The following is a 24,774-nucleotide window of genomic DNA, read 5'->3' on the forward strand; positions in this document are numbered from 1 at the left end:
AATGCTTGCTCGGCACAGGCAGCTGAGCAGAAACTCAGCAATTGCTCCTACCCCGCTCAGAAGCATCAGGTGAGAAGGAAAAAGATTTGGAGAAGCAGCTTCCTTGCCGCCAAAAAGATGCAAAGGCTAATTTGCGCCGGAAAGTCAAGCAGGGGTGTCAAACTCACAGCCTGCGGGCTGGATTCAGCCCGCAGGGTGCTTAGATCTGCCCCTCGAGGCCGCCCTGGGAACAGCAAAGGACCAGCCCACAGTGCTCCCGCCAGTGAAAATGGAGCTCGGGAGGCCTACGCACAGCTGTCCCGGGCTTGTTTTCAGCCGCAATGTCCTCCTGCAGCCCTCTTGCCAGCCAAAATGGAGCTGGCGGGGGGGGGGGGACACATGCGGCCCTGTTTCCGCTGGTGGAGGGCTATCAAAACAAACTAAAAACAAATCAAACGGACAAATGTTTCCCCTTTTGCATTTGAGCAGGCAAGAAGAAGGGACAGGAAAGGAGGAAGGGAAAGAGAAAGGAAAAGAAGGGAAGATGGGAAGAGAGCAAGGAAGGAAACCTAAGGAAAGAGGGGAAGGAAGAAGATTTTTAAAAGTGGGAAGAGAAGAGCAGAAAGTTTGAAAGGCACTGCTTTAAATAATGCCTAGTATCCCATGATTCCTTGTTCTTGGCAAGTATTGGCAAGGCTTCGTCATGTCACAAGCCTCCCTGTTGGCCAGGCTTGCACGGGAAGGCGGGGTTTGATGGCTGCAGCCAATCGGGCTTCAGAACATACGTTGTGCTTTGCCAGACCTTGGCAGTGAATCCAGCAATAATGTGCTTTTTCAGCTTCCCACGGCAGGACTCTCGCAGTTTTAAATCAGCTTAAACTCTTGAGTTTCTTTGTGGACGAATTCATGAAATGCCGTTTTCGTCTTTCTGCAACACATCCCTTCTCCTTTCAGCCCTCTCCTGAACGTCTGCAGTCAGAAGATATATTCAGTGCACAGCCTGTCTTTGCGGTAAATATCAGCCACTCACTGCAAGAACAGTTACTACCCCTCCCCCCCAAAAAGCAGATGAAAAAATGACATAGAATAACAAAGGTGGGAGGGACCTTGGAGGTCTTCTAGTCCAACCTCCTGCTCAAGCAAGAGACCCTATTCCATTTCAGATGAATGGTTCTCCAATTTCTTCTTAAAAATTTCCAGTGATAGGAAGGAAGGGAGGGAGGGAGGGAGGAGGGAAGGATAGCAGAATAACAGAGTTGGAAGGGACCTTGGAGGTCTTCTAGTCCAACCTCTATCAGGCCTGCCGCCATCTTTTCTTTTGGATCTTTGGCCTGCCACACTTTCTATTATTCTACTATGCATTTTCTATTGTGGGAAAATGGGAGGGCAGGATTGTGCGGAGTTAGATGCTATGTAGCCATAACAACATTCTTTCTAGAAAGCCAAGGTCATCCTTTGTCTTTGCACCTCTGCACTTGACCGGAACTGGATGGGTGGAACTGCCCGCATGGAAGTGGGAAATTGAACCATGTGATGGACTTGTGGGTGGGAGGGCAAGATCTTGAACTTTCAGCTAGGTGGGGAAAACCAGGAAGCTTTCAGATTCGGCTTTTCCCAGATGTGCCAACATGGCTCTCTTAATAAATTGGAACTTTGAGCAATACTTTGCCTAAGACTCTGATTTACTTTTGGATGCTATTTGGAACCTTGACAACCTTCTTCTCAGAGAGGATCAGAGAGGAAACCCTATACCGTTTCAGACAAATGGTTATCCAATCTTTTTCTTAAAAAATTCCAGTGTTGGAGGATTCACAACCCCTGGAGGTAAGCTGTTCCACTGATTAATTGTTCTAACTGTCAGGAAATTTCTCCTTAGTCCTAAGTTGCTTCTCTCCTTGATTAGTTTCCACCTATTGCTTCTTCTTCTACCCTCAGGTGCTTTGGAGAATAGCTTGACTCCCTCTTCTTTGTGGCAGCCCCTGAGTTATTGGAAGACTGCTATCATGTGTCACCTAGTCCTTCTTTCCATTAAACTAGACATACCCAGTTCCTGCAACTGTTCTTCATATGTTTTAGCCTCCAGTCCTCTAATCCTCTTCGTTGCTCTTCTCTGCACTCTTTCTAGAGTCTCCACATCTTTTCTACATCGTGGTGAACAAAACTGGATGCAGTATTCCAAGTGTGACCTTACCTAACCAAGACATTACCAACCCAAATCAAATCAAAACATTTCTTTTAAAACATCACCTGGGGAATTTGTTGCATTCGACACAAGGCAGGCCCAGAGGACTGCAATGAAATCTGTATAAAGTTTGATTTGCTTTGCTCTTTCTATAAAAACGGAAAAGTTGCGAATCAAGAAAATCGTCTGGAGCGCGTTCAGTTTTCCGCCAGGTTTACTCGGGGTCGGTTTGAGCCACGGAGTCGCAATTCTGAGCGAGCCCTGATTGTGTTGGGAGCGATCACGATTTACCTTAAGGGGAGGTCAAGTTGCATTAACTCCCTGTTCTGTAAGGGGATGTTCTTGCCGATGGCCTCTGGCAAGAGTCTGCCCAGGCCAGGAGCCTTCAGAAGATGACAGCATTAAAAGGAGGAGGATGGGGTTAGGGATTGAGAGAGGTGTGTGTGTGTGTGTGTATTTGTGTGTGTGTGTGTGTCCAGCTGTCCAGTCCCTCATGGGTGGAGGAGAGATCCTCTTGGGTTTGCATTGAAAATAGGAGGCAGGAAGGAGTGTTAGGTATGCTGAATGTTAGATAGATTTTTTTTAAAGGGAGACAGATAAAAATATAATAATATATTATGTAATATATTATAATAATGTCATGGGATAATTTAAAAAGAAATATATAAGAGTCTTCCCAAGGTCAACTGAGTTCAGAAATGCCAATCTCGGGCAAAAGTGAGGTTCAAACCTGACCTTATGATTGTGTGTTTGTTTGTTTGGTTTCCCTCTTACTAAATTTGTTTTCATTCCCCATCCTCCCTTCTTCTCTCCCTCCCTCCTTCCTCCCTCCCTCCTTTATTCCTTCCCTTCTCCTTCCTTCCTTCTCTTTCGCCTTCCTTCCCTTCCTCTTTCCTTCTTCCTTCCCACTTTCCCCACTCCTTTCTTCCTTCCTTCTTTCCCTTCTCCTTCCTTCCTTCTTCTCTCCCACCTTCCCTCCCTCCCTCCTTTGTTCCTTCCCTCCTCCTTCCTCCCTTCTTCTCTCCCACCTTCCCTCCCTTCTTCCCTCCCACCTTCCCTCTCTTCTTCCTTCCTCCCTTCTTCTCTCCCACCTTCCCTCCCTTCTTGCTTCCTTCCTTCTCTTCTCCTTCCTTCTTCTCTCCCAACTTCCCTCCCTCCCTTCTTCCTTCCTTCCTTCCCTTCTCCTTCCTTCATTTTTCTCTCCCACCTCCCTCCCTCCCTCCTTTATTCCTTCCCTCCTCCTTCCTTCCTTCTTCTCTCCCACCTTCCCTCCCTCCTTTATTCCTTCCCTCCTCCTTCCTTCCTTCTTCTCTCTCTTCCCTCCCTCCCTCCCTTCCTTATTTCATTTAATTTTAATCCTGAGTTTATTATTTTTATAAACCACTCTAAGTCACTTTTTCCCCCAGTGCTGCTGTAACTTTGAATGGTCACTAAATGAAAGGTTGTAAGTCAAGGAGTGCCTGATTCTGCTTTTTCTGTTTATCTCCAGAAGAGTTCGCCTTGGTCTTGTATTCTTGAGTGGACCCTTCTCAGCAGTGGAGAAGTTTATAAAACACTAGCTGATAACGCGCCGTTGCCCGGATATTTATTTATAGGGGGGAAATGTCCGGACCAAACCTAATTTCTAATGTTGGATTTCCCTCCTTAGCTTGTGGAGTACTGTGAAGCCGTCGCCATGGCAACTCCATAGCGAGCTTGTACAGTAGAAGCCAGTTGAAGGCACAACAGGCTGTATCTTAACAGAACACACAGCCCAAAGGCTGTTAGGGGTGTCTTACCCCCACAGTATTTGTTTCCAGAGAGTAAGTCATCTGTGTACCAAGTTTGATTGAAATTGCTCCAGGCATTCCAGAGTAAGGCTGGAACACACACACGCATACACACACAGAGAGCCATTTTTATATATATAAAAAGGCAATTCTTGGCCAAAGTTCCTCTTTCTCTAACATGTTTTTAAAAAGTTTTTGTGCTGTTGCGTTTTCAGAGAGCAGTTTGTTGGCGCAATGCACGTTTTCGTTCCTTCAGTGCTTCGGCCTTTCCAAACTGGGTCCGAATTCATCATTTGGCTGCGAGGATCTTTTGGATGAATTTCAGAAAGCTTTGAAAGCTTTAATAAATTGCTGGAGCTGGCTGAGAGCAGATGCTGAGATTGGTAGCTGGTAAACGTAGAGGGTGGGGACATTCTTGGCCATGAATCTGATTAGGAAGATTAGATGGGGCAGAGATCAAGGCTTAAGTGAGGGCCTTCTGTCTGTGGGTCATTTTTAGTGGGGCTGTGAGCCTATTGATTGTATTGCTTGCTTTTGTCTATTTTTAACCAGGGTGGATTTGATTTAAATCAAGTCGATTTAAATCAAGTCGATTTAAATCACAATTTAAATCACGATTTAAATCACAATTTAAATCAAGTCTATTTAAATCACGATTTAAATCACAATTTAAATCAAGTCTATTTAAATCACAATTTAAATCACGATTTAAATCACAATTTAAATCACATTTAAATCACATTTAAATCACAATTTAAATCACAATTTAAATCAAGTCAATTTAAATCACAATTTAAATTATGATTCAAATCACGATTCAAATCACAATTTAAATCACATTTTAAATTATGATTTAAATCATGATTTAAGTTATGATTTAAATCAATTGAAATTATGATGTAAATCACGATTTAAATCACAATTTAAATCACAATTTAAATCAAGTCAATTTAAATCACAATTTAAATCACTAGTAAAAGGTTTGATTTAAATCAACTCGATTTAAATCATAACTTTTAAAATTTAAAAATGTAAGCTTCAATAATAACTTTTAAATGCAGTTCATTTAGTGACTAAAGTGACAACAGCACTGAAAGATGTGACTTGCGACCATTTTTCACACTTGACAACCTTTGCAGCATCCCCGGGGGTCAGGTGGTTTACATAACGGGTGCTTGGCAAAGGGTTCATACCTACGACCCTTGATGTGTCCCGGGCTCAAGTGATGCTCAGAGACGAGGTGGCGCAGTGGTTAGGGTGCAGTACTGCAGCCACTTCAGCTGACTGCTAGTTCTGCAGTTCGGCGGTTCAAATCTCACCGGCTCAAGGTTGACTCAGCCTTCCATCCTTCCGAGGTGGGTAAAATGAGGACCCGGATTGTTGTTGGGGGCAATATGCTGACTCTGTAAACCACTTAGAGAGTGCTGAAATCCCTATGAAGCGGTATATAAGTCTAACTGCTATAACTGCTATGCCCCTTTACAAGCGACAGATGGAAATTAGTCAAGGAGAGAAGCAAGCTAGAACTAAGAGGAAATTTCCTGACCGGGAGAACAATTAGCCAGTGGAACAGCTTGCCACTAGAAGTTGTGGATGCTCCAAAACCTGGAAGTTTTAAAGAAGAGATTGGACAACCATTTCTCAGGAATGTGTAGGGTCTCCTGCTTGGGAAAGGGGCCGGGGGCATTGTATTACTGCCAAGAAAAGCAAGAGTTGAGCATAACTGGGAGAAGACTTTAATTGGAGTTTTAATCCAAAACTGAAACACCAATTTTGGGGGGGGGAGTGGGGGGGGGGAGTCAGTGTGACGTTCCACGTTTGGTGTCAGGATCCAGACGGACCACGAGCCACAAGTCCTGGAACGCGGATCTATCGGAGGGAATCTTTGTCACATATTTTGGGGGGGAAAATAGCTGTCTAAAAATAGAGGCGGGGGGAAGAAATGGCTCCAGGATTAAAAGAATCTGCCTTCTTAGCTAAAGGCTTCTGGGGTTTGACTCCCCTTTAGGGGAGGCTATTTTTAACTCTTCCCCTGCCCCCCAAAAAAATAGTCACCAGACTCTTTTTTTTTGCTATTTTAAGGAAAGGAGGATGAACAGCCTCTCTGATAAGAAATTCTTCCATCTTCTGAAGTTATTTCAGCGTTTGGGAACTGGGTTTTTTTATTTTTCTTCCCTCTTAAGAATGTCTAAACAACCCCACCTCATTTTGCCCCCCCCCCTTCTCTCTCTCTGCCCTTCCTTCCTTCCTTCCTTCCTTCCTTCCTTCCTTCCTTCCTTCCTTTCTCTCTCTCTCTTTTTCTCTCCCTCTCTGCACTCTTTCTCTCTCTCTCTCTCTTTCTCTCTCTTTCTCTCTCTCTCTCTGCCCTCTCTCTGCTTCTCCCCCCCCCCCATTGCTGATTCTTTCGGGGGATATATTTATTTCTGGCACAGATATGCTGTTTTTCTTATCCCCCGTCCCACCCCTGGAAAAAAATATTTGGGAATGGCTTCATCTGCCTTTGTTCCTTTATTTGGTTCAGTCAAAGAATGCACTCCAGCCCAGGGAGAGGTTTTAACCAAGAATTTTGGCCAAGGAGGGAAGGGCGGGGGGAAAAATCAAGTTCTTTTGAGCTTTCCATCTTTTGGTTTACAGTTTCTTCTAGGCTCAGGCTTTTTTTTAAAAAAAACTTTTTAAATTAAGTTATTTTCATTGTTAGTTGCGAAGTCGTATCCGACCCAGCGCGACCCCATGGACAACATTCCTCCAGGCCTTCCTGTCCTCTACCATCCTCTGGAGTCCATTGAAGCTCACGCCTTCCGCTTTGGTGACTCCATCCAGCCACCTCATTCTCTGCTGTCCTCTTCTTCTTTTGCCCTCAGTCTTTCCCAGCATCAGGCTCTTCTCCAGGGACTCCTTCCTTCTCATTAGGTGGCCAAAGTATTTGAGTTTCATCTTCAGGATCTGGCCTTCTAAAGAGCAGTGAGGGTTGATCTCCTCTAGGACTGACCAGTTGGATGGCCTTGCAGTCCAAGGGACTCGCAGGAATCTTCTCCTGCACCAGAGTTCAAAGGCCTCCATTCTTTGGCGCTCAGCCTTCCTTATGGTCCAACCTTCACAGCCATACATTGCAACTGGGAAAACCATCGCCTTGACTTGCTAAATTGCTAAATGCTGACCATTATTGTTCTTGGACCAAAAGTTCTTCCTTTCTTGCACTTGGCATATTGGAGAATTTATTTAGCCCTGGAAGGTGCCAGTTAAAACTTCCAATGCTTTTGACCCTCCGGAGTCAAATAATACACAAATAGCATTCTTTTGGACTCGTTCCCAGCGGAGAGAAGCCAGAAATAGATTCAGATTCACCCCTATACAGGTAACCTTCGACTTACAACCCTTTTGTTTAGTGGCTGTTTGGAGTTAGAAGAGCAGAAAGAGGGAGAAAAGTGATTGATGCGAAAAAAAAGATCATAAAATCGGATCCGGCCATAGGGTGACCTGCTTTACAACTATCACGACTTATGACCAAGAGTGTGGGCTCAGTTACGGTTGTAAGTCAAGGACTACCTATAAGAACCTACAGGAAGTCCTTAACTTACAACCACAACTGAACCCACAGTATCTGTTGCTATGCGAGACAGTTGTGAAATGAATTTGATTTTCGGCACAAAAGTAAAAGAAATATCTCTTTGTGGATTTACCCAAGTGTTGAGGAGGGGGCGGGGATGACGATGAATGAAATACATTCTATAACCTGGGAAATATGGATGGTTTCCTCAAGTTATGACCACACAATTGAGCCCAAAATTTACGTTGCTAAGAGAGAGATTTGAATTTCCTCCCTTTTACGACCTCTCTTGCGATTGTCGTTAAATGAAGTGCTGCCATAGTTAAGTGAGCAATGTGGTTGTTAAGCAAATCAGGTTTCCCCATTGATTTTGCTTGTCAGAAAGTCGCAAAAGGTCAATCTCATGACCTGTGGGACAAGGCAACTGTCATAAGTGCGAGTCAGTTGCCAACAGTCAGTTCACCAAAGCCAATTCTCCACAGCCAACTCAACAACAGTCAATTTGCCTTGGCCAACTCACAATGGTCAATTCGTCATGGCCAACTCAACAACAGTCAATTCGCCATGGCCAACTACAATGGTCAATTTGACCCAGCCAACTCAACAACAGTCAATTCGCCATGGCCAACTCACAATGGTCAATTCGCCATGGTCAATTTGCCAGTCAGTTCACCAAAGCCAATTCTCCACAGCCAACTCAACAACGGTCAATTTGCCTTGGCCAACTCAAAATGGTCAATTCACCATGGCCAACTCTTCATGGCCAACTCACAACAGTCAGTTCACCATAACCAATTCACCATAGCCAACTCACAATGGTCAATTCGACCCAGCCAACTCAACAACAGTCAGTTCACCATAGCCAATTCGCCATAGCCAACTCACAATGGTCAATTCGACCCAGCCAATTCAACAACAGTCAATTCGCCATGGACAACTTATAATGGTCAATTTGACCCAGCCAACTCAACAACAGTCAACTCACAATGGAGAACTCACAATGGCCAACTCACAATGGTCAATTCGCCATGGCCAACAGTCAGTTCACCATAGCCAATTCGCCACAGCCAATTCACAAGGATCAATTCACCATGGCCAATTTGTCATGGCCAAGTCGCAAGGGTCAATTTGCCATGGCCAACTCCCTGCGGGACAAGAGTTAACACTGATATCCAAGAAATGGTGGAATAGAATCATTAAAGAAAAGATGCCAAAGGAGGGACAAGAAATTAAAACATTTTTTTAAAATTTATTCTAAATGATGAAATTGAATTGATCAATTGTCCTCTGGCCAATAGCCCATGGCGAGTTGGCCACAGCGAGTTGGCTGCAGCAAGTTGTCCCATTCCATCCAGAGCGTATCCCAAAGAAAGAGCAGAGAAATGATGTGTTCATATCGAACTGCACACTCTCGCGCACACAAACACACAGGGAAACACCCGGAAAAGCCCTTTGTCTGTTCCGATGGCTGAATTTCCTGTCCCTAATCTTTGCCATCTGCTCCGTCTTTCCTGGCTTCTGCCAGGAGCTCTGTCAGAGTTCGGGGAGGTGGGGGGGGGGGGGGAGGAAGGAGGGCAGGAGGACTGAGACTCTGCCAGAAAGAAGCCAACAGGAAAAAAAAAAGAAATTAAGATGCTGCAAATTGCTGATCTTCTTCTTTCGGCTTAAAGAGAGCCACAGCCGCAAGAGTATAACACAAGCTGTTTACCCAGCGTTGTTACCTGTGTGCCTCCAGACAGCCAAGGTTACACCCTGGCGATTATCCTGATTAACAATGGCACCTTCTGCAGCTGAGTGTGTGTGTGTGTGTGTGGTGGGGACTCACAGGTTATCTAATTTTAGAGGATGGTAGAAGAACTCTGTAGCAGCAAGGCTGACTCATCCTGCAAAACCCTGGTTTAAAAGACACAGGCCACTCTTTTGCAAGATAACAAAGCCCATATTTTGGACAGAGAGGATCGCTGGTTTGAAAGACGGGCACCAAGAGACCATCTATGTCCAAATTATCCAAACAACTAAGCACAAAGACAGTTTTTCCCCGCATGCCATTACTCTGCTAAACAAATAATTTCCACAACAGTCGAACTAATTACTAAGATTGTATTACTATTCTTCTTCTTATCCTTTCTATTACCTATCTCCTCCCACTTATGACTATAACTTTGTTGCTTGTACCTTTATGATTTATATTGTTTTATTTCATTTCCTAGTATGAGTTTGATTGCTTATTTAGTATCCTATAACTATCACTAAGTGTTGTATCTTATGATTCTTGATGAATGTATTTTTTTATGTACACTGAGAGCTTATCCACCAAAGACAAATTCCTTGTGTGTCCAATCACACTTGACCAATAAATAAATTTTCTGGCTGGTTTACAGTGTCCACATTTTTTGCATATTGCCCACAACAATCTGGACCCTCATTTTTACTGACCTCAGGAACATGGAAGGCTGAGTCAACCTTGAGCCAGTGGGAATCGAACTGATGAACTGCAGGCAGCCAGCAGGCAGCCTTCAATACTGCATTCTAACCACTGTATCACAGTGGCCATATTATGTCAAAGTGATGCAGTTCTCACCAATTTAAGTAAGAACATTCAGTAAGGACAAAAACAATCACCGGGTGGTATACTTTCCACTCATTTCTTATTAAATGGAGCTTTGTTTCCCACCAAGTGGTATACTTTCCACTCATGTCCTATTATTATTATGCCCAGTCTAGCACCCTAACCTGCCCCAATTTGGTTTAAACATGTTCGAGAAGCCTTTCATGTTTCTTCACCTGCCTCTCGTTTGCTTCCTAGGCTACAGAGTCCTGGCTATAGAGCTGATCTCGAAAAATATCAATCCGGTGGTGGAAGAATTTCGACGTAAGTATGGGGCGAGCGAAAGAGCACGACCATATCCTGGCTTGTCACCCTCTTTACCAGCCCACAGCCACATTGGCCGGAAGCCACGGAAAAATCCAGTTGTCTCGGGAAGACACAACTTTGTTCAGCCTTGACTTGGCATCAGGGGGAGGCTTCGGCCGGTTCGTGCGGGCTGGTAGCTCCGAAGATCAGCCCGCTCCTGGGCTTCACCCAACTATATTTCCTTGGGGGTTTTTTTGGCCCAGCTGATGGATTGCTGCGCCTCAGCTGTTTTCCTGTGTGGCAGGGAGGTCAGGTGGCGTGCACGCCAGAGGTGGGTTGCTACCAGTTCGCAACTATTCGGTAGAACCGGTTCGTCAAATCTACCGAACCGGTTAGAAGAGGTTCCACCAGTGGACCCGGAAAGCAGGCCACACCTACAGAAGAGGTTCCAAATTTTTTTTGAAACCCACCACTGCCACACATACACACACACACAAACAGACAGGCAGACTGACACAGAGAGAGAGAGAAAGAGGAAGGAAGGAAGGAAGGAAGGAAGGAAGGAAGGAAGGAAGGAAGAAAGAAAGAAAGAAGGAAGGAAGGAAGGAAGAAAGAAAGAAAGAAAGAAAGAAAGAAAGAAAGAAAGAAAAAGAGTGAGAGATGAAAGAAAAAAAGAAAAAAGAGACAGAGAGACAAAAGGAAGGAAAGAGAGAGAGAGAGGGAGAGAGAGAGAGAGAGAGAAAGAGGAAGAAAGAAAACACATGGCCGGCAAGCCACTCCCACAAAGAAGGCCACACCCACAGAGTAGGTTCCAAAATTTTTTTGAAACCCACCACTGCCACACATACACACACACACACACACACACACACACAGACAGGCAGACTGACACAGAGAGAGAGAGAAAGAGAAAGGAAGGAAGGAAGGAAGGAAGGAAGGAAGGAAGGAAGGAAGGAAGGAAGGAAGGAAGGAAGGAAGGAAGAAAGAAAGAAAAAGAGTGAGAGATGAAAGAAAAAAAGAAAAAAGGGACAGAGAGACAAAAGGAAGGAAAGAGAGAGAGGGAGAGAGAGAGAGAGAAAGAGGAAGAAAGAAAACACATGGCCGGCAAGCCACTCCCACAAAGAAGGCCACACCCACAGAGTAGGTTCCAAAAATTTTGGAAACCCACCATTGGTGCGCGCGCAAAGCGCCTGCTCCGCAAACTGGTTGTTAAATTGGTAGGATCCCCACCCCTGCCTGGCATCTATCTCCGCATCGCCTTGTGATGCCTGTTTTGTGTGTGTGTGTGTGTGTGTGTGTCTTTGCAGAAGCCGAACTCTCCTGCATTATTGCTGCCACCAAAACAGCGAACCCTAGGATCGAATGGAAGAAGATCGGCAGCCAAGGGACAACCTACGTGTATTTCGACGGCAAGGTGCAAGGTAGAAAGCTTTTTGGCGGGCGCTCTCTGCTGTGTCATTTGTGCTGGGGGCGCCCAAGAATTGGGAGCAATTTTTAGAAGGGGGTGCTGATGGGGACCCCTGCTGAGTTTCTGCCCCCCCCCCACCCCCAAATCACTTGAGCTTTGTAAGGGACATCCAGAAGGTTTAGGTTTATTAGATTTTATATGCCGCCCTTCTCCCAAGGACTCAGGGCGGCGTACAACATTAAAAGAAACACATAATACAAAAGTTAAAAAATAAATAAAATAGAAATATTAAAAAATTAAATAGAATAACCCAAAATAAGAATTGACAGCCATGGAGGGCTGTTTTGCTGAGTATTAAAAATGAAGACGCTGACCCAATCCATCAATCAATCTCTCTATATAAAAATGGCTGTGTGTATGTATGTCCCAGCATAACTCTGGAATGCCTTGAGCAATTTCAACCAAACTTGGTACACAGATGACTTACTCTCTGGAGACAAATACTGTGGGGGTAAGACATCCCTAACAGTGACCATCTTAACAATCGCAGCGATTCATTTCTGGCCTTCCCTAGCCCCCAGGAACACTCTGGAAGCCTCCTAAAGGCTCTGCATGGTCATTTTGATGAAGGGGGCGGGGTTTTGGGAGGCAAAAAATGCTGTATTCAGTGTATAAGATGCACCCAGATTTTCACCCTCTTTTTTGAGGGAAAAAGGTGCGTCTTATACTCCGAAAATATGGTAGCTATGGAAATGTTTGGGCTCGGTTATGGTCGTAAGTCGAGGACCACCTGTATACTGGGGTCTTCAGGCTGCCTATCTCCTCTGCTTCTCCTCCCCCACCCTTAGGAGAATGGGCGAACCGGGCCCAGCTCAGCAGCAGGACGTCTCTGACCATTTACAACGTCACCAGAGCTGATAAGGGGATTTACCGGTGTGAGGTCGTAGCTCCCGACGATGCCAATCTCGGCGCAGAAATCAACGTTAACCTGACAGTTCACGGTATGTTTCACGATAAACCTAGAGTAAGCTTCATGGGCCACGCCTGTTTCCCTTGCGTAGGAATCTAGACTGGAAAGCAAGTTTTTAAGTGTGTGCGGGTGTGTGTTTGTGTGTGAAAGAGGAAGAAAAAGAGAAAGAGACGGAGAAAGGAAGGATGGAAGGAAGGGAGAGGAAAGGAGAGAAAAAGAAAGAGAGAGAGGAGAAAGAGAGAAAGAATGAGAGAGGGAGAGAGAAATAGAGATGGAGAAAGGAAGGAAGAGAAAGAAGAGAAAGAAGGAAGGAAAAGGAAGAAAGAGGGGGAGAAAGGGTGGGAGGGAGAGAGAGGAAGAGAGAAAGAATGAGAGGGGGAAGAGGGAGAAAGAGGAAGAGAGAAAGAATGAGAGGGGGAGAGGGAGAGAAATAGAGAGAGATGGAGAAAGGAAGGAAGAAAGGAAGGAAGGAAGAAAGAGAAAGGAAGAAAGAGGGAGAGAAAGTGTGGGAGGGAGAAAGAGAGAGGAAGAGAGAAAGAATGAGAGAGGGGGAAGAGGGAGAGAGAAAGAGGGAGAGAGAAAGAAATGGAGAAAGGAAGAAAGAGAAAGAAGAAAGACAGAGGGAGAGAGAAAAAGAAGAGAGAACGAATGAGAGGGGGAGAGAGAAAGAGATAGAGAAAGAGATGGACAAAGGAAGAAAGAAAGAGGGAGAAAGATAGAGAAAAAAGAGAGGGAGAGGGAGGAAGACAAGAGGAGAGAGAGGAAGAGAGAAAGAGAATGAGATAGAGAGGGAGAGAAAAGGGGAGGGCAGAATGTCTTGACTATAACATAGTGTGTTCCTACCACAAAGCAGTTTTCTAACAAGGTGAACTATAATTAAATACTTCATTAGCATCCCAATATCTTGACCTTACGCTCTTTCTTTCCCTTGTTTTGTATTTGTATACACACACACACACGTACTTGCCAGAATGTTACCTGGTCCTCACACAAAGAACAGGTGAATAAGTCCACACAGTTCCTTCGGGCAAACCCAGGCCTTCTGTTGTGCTCAATGCCCCCTGCTCTTCAGTAGCAGACCCTCCCCAACATCAGAGAAGGTCTGGTTGGGGTGTGTGTGGATCCCACCCCTTAGCTGGATTCATGGACTTTCGAAAGGGGTGTGTGTGTGTGTGTGTTCTTTGTATTGTTCAGCTTTTCCGATTGAACCAGATTAATAACTTGACCAACTGGTGGCCCCGTGAGATTAATATTATACAGCTAAGCTTGTCCTGTAAATCCTTTATCCGTTCAGCTGGAAGACTTTAACTTTCAGGCTATGAATGAGGAGTAATAACATCTTCTAGGCTTCCCGAGTTAGCATAAATCACCACCTTAGTCCCCAAAACCCTCTTTTTATTTAAACGGCTGTGAATTGTGGTCATTCCCAACCCCGGATGTTTCACAGTCAGTCTCTGAAGAGTCCTGCGGGCGTCTGCCACAGTCTTTCAGTGTAATGTTGATAAGCGCCCACCTTTATCTCCCTTGAAACGCTGCCAGGGATCTAATTGCCGTTTAGTTTTGCAAGGCCAAACAGAACACAGAGTCAAACAGGACTTCTCAGAGCTTGAAACCGACAGGATGAACTAATTGCTTCCTGCAAAGGCTCACCTCCCATTTGCTCCTCTTTTATGTCCTATGGGGTGGGGGGGGGGCAATCATCTCCAAGCCTTACTCCCAAGTCGCCCCTTTTGTCTTAACTCTTCTTGCCTTCTGGCAGCTCTGCGCATGCGCACACTGGGAACAGGCTCACACTGTTCTTCTGCCTCGCTGGTGTCAGACTCCGGAGGCTCCAGAGGCAGCACGTAACTGCCAGATGGCACTGACCCCCCTCTAGGCCTCCAACGCAGCCTTCCCTGGGCTCCAGGACTGGCCCAGTGCTCCTCCCCAACCTCCTCCCTGTCCGAATCTGTTTCCAGCTTCGCAGGCTGCCAGAGGACCGCAACATAATGGATATTCCACTCTTTGTATGAAGAGCGTTCTAATTTCCCCCCTGGCTAAGAGTAATTTATTTTCTTGGTTTTTCTTTCCTATGATGGCAGACTGTTGAATAGGAAATTTTCATGAAGGTATGGATGTGGTTCTGTATCCGCTGAAATCACGGTTGGGTTGATTTGCATGAGCAAAAGAGAAGCCGCCAAGGATCTTCAGCCCAGATACTGTCCTGTACGCCTGAAAGATTTTGGGCAGGGTGTGATTCTGCTTTCTCCAAACGTTGCTCTCCTTCATGGCATCTGGGACCACGATTGTGGGTTTGCGACGAACTCTTGTTTTCACCCAGCTTGAGAGTTAAAGCTACGGTTTGACATTGGCCTGTTTTTGGAGCCCGGCACTGGAGTTGGCTGCAAACCACAATCTCACATCTGTCCAAAGATGGAGAAAATGGAATTCGATGCTTCCCGGGGGGATCCTGGCTGAAATAGAGGAGATGGGAGAATGTAGCATGTTAATCGCAGGGCTGATTCAGCACCCATTTCTCGCTGCTTGTATCTCTTGCATTAAACCATGGTTTAACGGGATGTGCGGATAGGTCCGGCAGGCTGAATGTGGGAAGAGCATGCTTCTTAGCAACCTGGGGGGCCAACGCTCACACCTCGCAGTTGATAAATCCACTAGATCACCTGCTTTGAGGGCCATCTCGATAACGATCTCTGGTTCATTGCTCAGGGTGAGATATACGCAGCTTTGATGGAGCTCCCAAGAAACAAAAGATGCAAATCTGCTTCTACCTATTCCGCAGCATGTCTTTATTGTTCCAGTTGGTTTTCTGACTTTTCCCAAATGCCCTTTTCCAAAGCTGGCTCAGAAATACAGTGGTCCTTGAGTTATGACTGTAAAGGCGCCTAGAATTTCTGTCGTACGTCCTTTCTTCACTCTCCTTCCTTTCTTCCTCCTTTCCTAACTCTCACTCCTTCTTTCCTTTTCTCACCTTTTCCTTCCTTCCCTCCCTAATTCCCTTCCCTCCCTCCCTCCTTTTTTCTTCACTCTCCTTCCTTTCTTCCTCCTTTCCTACCTCTCGCTCCTTCTTTCCTTTCCTCACCTTTCCTTCTTTCCCTCCCTAACTCCCTCCCTCCATTTTTCTTCACTCTCCTTCCTTTCTTCCTCCTTTCTTACCTCTCACTCCTTCTTTCCTTTTCTCACCTTTTCCTTCCTTCCCTCCCTAATTCCCTTCCCTCCCTCCCTCCTTTTTTCTTCATTCTCCTGCCTTTCTTCCTCCTTTCCTACCTCTCACTCCTTCTTTCCTTTCCTCACCTTTTCCTTCTTTCCCTCCCTAACTCCCTCCCTCCATTTTTCTTCACTCTCCTTCCTTTCTTCCTCCTTTCCTACCTCTCACTCCTCCTTTCCTCCTTTTTTCACCTTCTTTCATAAGTCGAAGTGTTGTGGCCTGTTGGCCTCCAGCAGACAAATCAGAGGAGGAGGAGGAGGCATGGGAGTCAGAGTCAGCATCAAGGCAACCTGAGAGCTCCAAGGGGGAAGAGGGAGTGGAGCTAGCAGGGACAGAGAGAGAGAGAGAGACAGAGGTGGAGCCTGGGCTGTCCATCAACCCTCAGATGGAGAGCCAACAGCCCCCAGGTCTGGAGGTGGCTGATGAGGAAGAGGAGGAACAGTTGGGCGCAGTGCCTGATGCACAGATGCGCAGCAGGCAGAGGAGAGGAGAGCAGTGGAAATCTATGGGCTGGTCCTTGGGACAGAAGAGCCACGCTGCTAGTGAAGCCTCACCCTAGCTCTGGGGATAAAAGGCAGAGGGCAGAGGTGAATAGATGTGGCAGAGGAGAGGAGAGCAGTGGAAATCTATGGGCTGGTCCTTGGGACGGAAGAGCCACGCTGCTAGTGAAGCCTCACCCTAGCTCTGGGGATAAAAGGCAGAGGGCAGAGGTGAATAGATGTGGCAGAGGAGAGGAGAGCAGTGGAAATCTATGGGCTGGTCCTTGGGACGGAAGAGCCACGCTGCTAGTGAAGCCTCACCCTAGCTCTGGGGATAAAAAGCAGAAGGCAGAGGTGAATAGATGTGGCAGAGGAGAGGAGAGCAGTGGAAATCTATGGGCTGGTCCTTGGGACGGAAGAGCCACTGCTGCTAGTGAAGTCCCACCCTATCTCTGGGGATAAAAGGCAGTGGGTGGAGATGAATAGATGTGGCAGAGGAGAGGAGAGCAGTGGAAATCTATGGGCTGGCCCTTGGGACGGAAGAGCCACTGCTGCTAGTGAAGTCCCACCCTATCTCTGGGGATAAAAGGCAGTGGGTGGAGATGAATAGATGTGGCAGAGGAGAGGAGAGCAGTGGAAATCTATGGGCTGACCCTTGGGACGGAGGAGCCACCGCTGCTAGCGAAGTCTCACCCTAGCTCGGGGGATAAAAGGCAGAGGGCAGAGATGAATAGATATGGCAGAGGAGAGGAGAGCAGTGGAAATCTATGGGCTGGTCCTTGGGACGGAAGAGCCACTGCTGCTAGTGAAGTCCCACCCTATCTCTGGGGATAAAAGGCAGTGGGTGGAGATGAATAGATGTGGCAGACAACTATTCATCTTCCAGACAGACGGACTTCTTAGCCTGGAGTGACAGAAACTTTTTGCCGGGGCTGCCGGCGTTCCTAATTAAAGGAATCTTTTGAGTTGACTTCAGAAGGTTTGTCATGCTTGGGGAGCTGGGTCAGAACACGAAGCATCCACACGACTGGACCCGTTTTTACGACCTTTTGTGCCGCAGTCACTTTGGGCTCTGTCGTAACTCCCAATGACCGGACATTAAGCGACATTCTTCTCCTGCCATTTCCCCCGCAGTGAAACCGGTAGCCCCCAAATGCCGGGTGCCCCCTTCTGTCCCCGTGGGAAAGCCAGCCACGCTCTACTGCCAAGAAAAGGAAGGCTTTCCGGAGCCCACCTACAGCTGGTACCGTAACGACGAGACGTTGCCCCTCGATTCCAAAGCCAGCACCAAGTTCCAGAATTCTTCCTTTACAGTGAACCCCAAAACTGGCATCTTGGTAAGTCTGGGGTGAAGACAAAGAGAAACGGGGGGGGGGGGAAACGTCCTTGCTTGGAGAAGGATTTGGAAGAGGTGACTTTTATCATTCAGCTGAGCTTTCTTCTATTCAGGGTGGAGGGCATACATGTTTTTTTTAAAAAATTAGTTTTTGTTAATGTGGGGTCCTTGGTCCTTGACAGCTTTAAGATTTGCGTGCTTCAAATGCCAGAGTTTCTGAGTCAACAATTTGGTTGCTAAGCAAGAGCGTGGTTAAGTGAGTTTCACCACATTTTACAAGTTGGCCACGCCCACCCAGTCACATGGCTGGCAAGCCACTCCCACCTGGTCACATGGCCAGCAAGCCACTCCCACAAAGCAGGCCACACCTACAGAAGAGGTTCTAAAAAAAGTTGAAACCCACCACTGCTCCACACCCACACTCCCTCCTAGCACTGGATGACGTTACCTAGTCAGACAGTGAAACGTCGGCAAGAAAACAACCAAGCCCCGAGAGGACGCCTCATTTGAACCCTGAGCTACCAATATTCCCCTTTATTGATAAAAACGGTTAGGTTCGGTTATAGCTCTTCTTTAAGTTTCTAACCAATCCGAATGGGGAGAGTAGAAAAACCACCTCTGGGATAAAAGGACTTTGCAATTCCGCAGGGGGAAGGATATTATGTCCAGGATTGGTTTATATCTATGACTCTGCCCAGTGAATCAAAAGCCTAATTTTAATAGTCTTTCGATTCAGCAGGGAATCAAAAAAAAAAAAAAAAAAAAGGCAGGGAAGGAAGAAGAGACGGCTGCCTTGGTAGGAAACATATGGAAATCTAGGCATCGGCAATAAAAGAAAAAGAAAGAAATTAAGACTTCTTTCGTTTTGTTTCTTTTTCTACGAGCAGGGCTGTTTCATTCCCTTCTTTCCTTCCTTCCTTTTTTTCCCCTTTTGTAAAGGCAGGAAGCTTGCATACATGCAGCACACACGCTTCCTTCCCAAGCCGTGATTCAGAACGGCACGGGTTTCCTGCAGGTGGGAGATGGGGGGGGGGGGGGCTGCTGCTTTGGGGACTTGAAATTCCCTCCAAGCTCAGGGGGACACTCACCCTGATTCTCCTCCACACAGGCCTTCGAAGAAGTCCAGAAAGGGGACACGGGGCGCTACAACTGCAGAGCCATGAACCTTGTGGGAGAAGCCTGGTGCGAAGGGATAGAGATGGAAGTTTGTGAGTAGCAGGGCAACGTTCCCGCGTCAGAAGATGGGCGTGGGCGGGGTTAGAGTCAGCTCCTCCCCGTAGTCCCCGCTGTACGACGTGAATCGGCTTCAGAACCCAGGGGTGGGTTCCTGCCAGCATTACCATCGCTCGCGCGCATGCCAGGCACATCCTCTACACACATGTGCATTTGCACTTTAAAAGGCCAGCGCATGCACCTTTTCCATAGAAATACATTTTTCCAAGGAAGATTGTTCTGCGCATGTGCAGAAGAGAAAATCAAGATGGCGCCGCCGAGCATAGAACCAGTTCGGGCGCGTGTCCGGCCGAGTTACTACCTACCCAAACCGGTAGGAACCCACCGCGGAAGCAGTTCCCAAAGCCAAACCTTGTGTGACTAAGCAACGACAGGTTTGATAGCCATGGTTGAGGTCAGTAAGCAAGGACAACCGGCCTTCTCCTGCCTTGTCATTCATATCAACTCTCCTCCTCCCTTATCTCAGCCTCATCTCTACGTAAGACAAAACTTCAGCCCATGAGACAAACAGGCAGAAGACTGGCAGAATGGATCCACCAGCTAGTAGTCAGAAGACCCAATGAAAACTCCCTCGTTTCACACAACCTAGGGACAGACTCAACCATAGTTGCAATTGGGAAACTGACCACCGTAGACCAAGCCGAGTCCAAAAATGCTAGGGAATTCCTAGAGGCCTGGCACTCTGACAAATTAGCCATCAATAAACTACATGGACGTAAACAATACCTATGCATACTATGCAAAAGGGAGCATGAAGAAGCCAAAAAGGGAACACAAAGGGAACACCAAAACACCTCCCCACCGATAGTCAGCACCCAGATGAGCATGCACTAACTCCCAAGTTTAACATCAGACCAACAATTAAGTAAGCAATATCCCACTCAAGGAATTGCTGAGCAAACCAAATAGTAAACAGCCTTTCTTCTTCTTTCTTTCTTTCTTTCTTTCTTTCTTTCTTTCTTTCTTTCTTTCTTTCTCTTTCTTTCTTTCTTGTTCTTTCTTTTTGTTCTTTCTTTCTTACTTTCTTTTCTTTCCTTCCTTCCTTCTTTCTCTCTCTCTTTCCACCTTCCCTCCCATCCTCCCCTTTCCTTCCTTCCTTCCTTCCTTCCTTCCTTCCTTCCTTCCTTCCTTCCTTCCTTCCTTCCTTCCTTCCTGTCTTCTTCCTTCCTTCCCGCTTTCTTTCTTTCTTTCTCTCTTTCCTCCTTCATTCTCTCCCTTCCCCTTTATTCTTTCTCTTCTTTCTTTTCTTTCTTTTGTCTTCTTTCCTTCCTGCCTGCCTGCTTTCCTTCCTTCCTACCTACCTATCTACTTTTCTTTTTCTTTCTTCCTTCCTTCCTTCCTTTGCTTTTTTCTTTCTTTCTTTCCACCTTCCCTCCCTCCCCCTTCCTTCCTGCCTTCTTTCATTCTTTCTTTCTTTTTCTTTCTTTCCTCCTTTCTTCTCTCCCCCTCCTTTCTTCTTTCTTTTTGCTTTCTTTTCCTTTCTTTCATCTGCCTGCCTGCCCGCTTTCTTTCCTTCCTTCCTTCCTTCCTTCCTTCCTTCCTTCCTACCTACCTACCTACCTACTTACTTTTTTTTTCTTCCTCCCTACCTTCCTTTCTTTCCTCCTTCCCTCCCTCCCTCTTTCTTTTTTCCTTCCCTTCCCTTCTTTCCTTTCTCACCCATCTTGTATCCAATGACTTTGGGTAGCTGAGACTTTCTACTGGCGACAGATGCTTTGCTGGGTAGAGGGGATCCAGAGCCAGAATACTCTAGAGTAGGGCACTTAGGAAACGGGGACAGGTCAATTAATGCTCCTTTTCCCTCTGCAGATGACCTCAATATTGTTGGGATCGTGATCGGAGTATTGGTGGTGCTGGCTGTTCTGTCCCTGACTACTGTGGGGATCTGCTGTGCCTACAGAAACGGTTTCTTTGTCCACAACAAACAAAACGGAAACAGGTACAACTTAATTGTCGAGCGCTGGGCTCATGAACAAAAAGGAAATACGTGCTCACATAGCCGGGTGTAATATTTCTTTTGTGCTACTCATAATAAGAAGGAAAAGGGGACAGAAAGAAGAAGAAACATGGCCAGTGGCAAATCATGTTATGAACAGAAGCACTCCAAAACTGTTGACGACGTTGCTCAGAATCTTCCCTTCCTGAACAAGTTTTATTTTTCCTTTTTTTCCCCCCATCCTCCTTTGGTAGAAAAGCACTGGGTGCTGTACGGAAGTGACTAGAAATGCAACTTAGAGAAAGAAATTCAGTCTGGAAAGATGCCAAAAAAAACCCCAAGATTGGATGTCATTAATCCTGCATTTCTGTAGACAGTTTAGGAAGGAGAATAGAGAACCGAGAACGATTCTTGGCCAGGGTTTTTATCAGCGGTGAAATTCAATTTTATTTTTTAACTACCAGTTTTGTGGGCGTGGGTTGGTGGGCATGGCAGGGGAAGGATACTGCAAAATCCCCATTCTTTCCTCCCCACTCTGGGGCCGGCAAGAGGTGGCATTCACCGGTTCTCCGAACTACTCAAAATTTCCGTCACTGGTTCTCCGGAACCTGTCAGAACCTGCTGAATTTCATCCCTGGTTTTTATGTCACTTTAGCAATGTAAAGTTTAAATGTTGGCCCTTGCAAAAGAAAAAGAAGGAAAAAAAGAAAGGAAAAAGAAAGAAAGAAAAGAAAAGAAAGAAGCCAGTTTAGGGAGGATGATAGAGAGCCGAGAAAAAATCTTGACCAAGGTTTTTATGTCACTTTAGCAATGCGGAGATAGATTTAAATGTTGTCCCTTGCAAATGAATGAATGAATGAACAAATGAAGCCATGTTAGGGAGGATGATAGAAAGCCGAGAAAAAATCTTGACCATGGCACTTTAGCAATGTTAGGGCAGGTTCAATCAATCAATCAATCTATCAATCAATCAATCAATTTGAATTTACTTGAATTGGATAAGCAACCTGGATCCTCAAATCGTCTCTTTCCTTGGATCTCTCTGTTGGATGAAAGGAAATGAGACTTGCCTGTTGGACCAGTCTTAAGTACCAAATCCGAAGCAACAGATGGCTTCAGAATTAGCCCTAACAGGAAATAAGACACCAGGAAGAGGAAAAACATGCCAACGCCAGTGAAGAGCGATAGCTGTTCTTTTTTTAAATTATTCAGTTGACTCAGGCTTTGAAGCTAGTGACTCTCTGTGATCTTCCGTCTTCTCTAGGGAAAAAAAATGAAATTGCAAGGATTTCCCTTTTGGATTGTCTTTGTAACACGTCGATGGGCGCTTCGCCTTAGCTGTGACAATATAATAAGAGTTAAGCGGAGAGGCAGTTTCTGTAAGTAGGGCAATAAAGTTTCGACTAGAAGCAACACCAGAATGTTTCCTTCCTGCCTGCCTTCCTTACAGCAATAGCAATAGCAATAGCAGTTAGACTTATACACCGCTTCATAGGGCTTTCAGCCCTCTCTAAGCGGTTTGCAGAGTCAGCATATTGCCCCCAACAACAATCCGGGTCCTCATTTTACCCACCTCGGAAGGATGGAAGGCTGAGTCAACCTTGAGCCGGTGAGATTAGAACCGCTGAACTGCAGATAACAGTCAGCTGAAGTGGCCTGCAGTACTGCACCCTACCCACTGTGCCATTAGCCCTGTAAAGTGGGGGGAAAAATCAAAAGGAGATTTCTTCCAACAACCGGTTCTCCAAACTGCTTAGAAAGTTAACAACCGGTTCTCCCGAATAGGTGCGAACTGGCTGAATCCCACCACTGGAGTTAACAGAATTCATCGGGTTTAGATCATTGGTGGGAACGTAAGGACTCTGGGCTGGTTCCTCCCTTGACTCCACCCCCTCTTGGCTCTGCCTGTCCTTCTCCTACAAAAGAGGAGATTAGAGGTGTCGTGTTTAACTGATGTGGTCCAATTAAACATTGCCTTCTCTTCCCAGCTACAAGACTCCGACAAAGCCAGATGGCGTGAACTATATTCACACAGATGAGGAGGTAAGGGGGTCTTCTTAGGCCAATGGACAATGACTGTCTTCTCCTGCCCATCCCAAGAAAAAAATAGATAAAAGAACCATGCCAGAGCCCAGATACTGCAATTTCGTTGGACAGGACCTTGGATTTGATTACCCAATTGTGTTTTGGAGCATGCTGTGCTTGTGTGTCCCTTTCTGCAGAGGAACTCTCTGTAATTCTCAAAAATAAAAAGAGGCAGAAGATGCAGCTGCTTTAACAAGTGGCAGACAGTTGCTGCGTCCATGTGTCCCCTTCCCCAAAAATATCTTTTGGGAAATCAAATCCAAAGCATTGCTCAGCTTAACTAAGAAGGCAGCTTTCCTGGGAAGATTCATGATGGACTCACTATTCCTATCCTAAATTGCTAATTAAACCCCCTCCTCTGTTCTGAGTCCAAGGGAAGTAGAATCTAGGAGTGCCCAAGGAAGGAACAAGGGCAGAGACCATGGTTGGGTTCAAACATGGGTTAATCTTGGTTTGCTTAACCATAGATGCCCAAATAAAAAAGCCACTTTCGATGGAAAAGAATATTTATAGCTCAAGGTTGAACATTGGTGCTCTATAAGTTTGGTTGTTTTCTTGCAGACGTTTTCATCACCCAACTAGGTAACATCATCAGTGCTAGGAGGGGAGGTTTGCTCTCTGTTTATATACAAGTCCCTCCTAGCACGGGTGATAGTACCGAGCTGGGTCATGAAGCGTCTGCAAGAAAGCAAGTTCAGAGAGTACCAAAGACCCCACAGTCCTCCTCTTCCTTCCCCCCACCCTCATTTTCCACTCCTGAAACCCCACTCACATCTAGCACTGATGATGTTACCTAGTTGGATCACCAAACGTCTGCAATAAGGTAGCCAAGCTCAGAGAGCATCACAAGAAGGGGCCAGATTGAGCTCTTGCTATTTACAAAAAACCGGGGACTTGATTTTTCCACACAAAACTGTCAAAAACTAAAATCAAATCTATTTGAGAAGGCCTGGGCAGTGGGTCAACCCCAGCCAGAACCTACCAAAAATTATTTGGAAATCCTCCAGGTGCTGGAAAAACCGAAGCCTCCTTTAGCCTCCTTGGCCATCGGCCAAAACGAACTACGTCTCCCAACAGCTCTTGAATTCCTTTTCGTTTCCAGGAGACTTTGGTTTAATTTGGGTAAAGCGGAGGAGCGGGGGTGGATGGGTGGGGGTGCTTCAAAAATTTTAGCAAGGGGTTCTCTGCCTAGTTACTGGGTGGGCGTGGCCATGGCGGGCGTGGCCATGGCGGGCATGGCCTAGTTGGAATCCTGCACCACAGCGGGGGAGGAATTTTTGCCCTCCCTGGGCTCTGAAGGCTTTCCTCAAGCTTTTGGGAGGGCAAAAACGGCCTCCCCCAGGCTCCGGAAGCAGGAAACGAGCCCATTTCTGGCCTTCGTGAATTTCCGATAGGGCCATTTTTCGCTCTCCTCGAGCCTCCACGCACGCCTTGCATTTACCTGCATCAGTGGTGGGTTTGAAAAAATTTTCGAACCTACTCTGTGGGTGTGGCCTCCTTTGTGGGAGTGGCTTGCCGGCCTTGTGACCTGGTAGGAGTGGCTTGCCGGCCATGTGTTTTCTTTCTTTCTTTCTTTCTGTCTTTCTTTCTTTCTTTCTTTCTCTCTCTCTCTCTCTTTCCTTCCTTTTGTCTCTCTGTCCCTTTTTTCTTTTTTCTTTCATATCTCTCTCACTTTTTCTTTCTTTTTTCTTTATTTCTTTCTTCCTTCCTTTCTCTTTCTCTCTCTGTGTGAGTCTGTCTGTCTGTGTGTGTGTGTGTGTGTGTGTGTGTGTGTGTGTGTGTCAGTGGTGG

The 24,774-nt window shown here is 46.2% G+C and overlaps 1 protein-coding gene across 1 annotated transcript in view; it reads left to right on the forward strand.

Moving 5' to 3' along the window:
• Positions 1-24,774, forward strand: part of JAM3 (junctional adhesion molecule 3) — a 40,421-nt gene that overhangs the window by 12,675 nt on the left and 2,972 nt on the right. Inside the window, exons 2-8 of the mRNA XM_087706382.1 lie at positions 10,284-10,349; positions 11,639-11,752; positions 12,588-12,740; positions 17,528-17,730; positions 18,838-18,937; positions 20,772-20,901; positions 22,887-22,941. Coding sequence (XP_087562508.1) covers positions 10,284-10,349; positions 11,639-11,752; positions 12,588-12,740; positions 17,528-17,730; positions 18,838-18,937; positions 20,772-20,901; positions 22,887-22,941 — 821 coding nt within the window. The remainder of the gene's footprint in view (positions 1-10,283; positions 10,350-11,638; positions 11,753-12,587; positions 12,741-17,527; positions 17,731-18,837; positions 18,938-20,771; positions 20,902-22,886; positions 22,942-24,774) is intronic.

The sequence above is a fragment of the Thamnophis sirtalis genome, unplaced genomic scaffold (genome assembly GCF_051295495.1).
Source record: "Thamnophis sirtalis isolate CommonGarterSnake01/CBP01778 unplaced genomic scaffold, rThaSir2_p1.2 scaffold_2, whole genome shotgun sequence".
NCBI classification, from domain to species: Eukaryota; Metazoa; Chordata; class Lepidosauria; order Squamata; family Natricidae; genus Thamnophis; species Thamnophis sirtalis.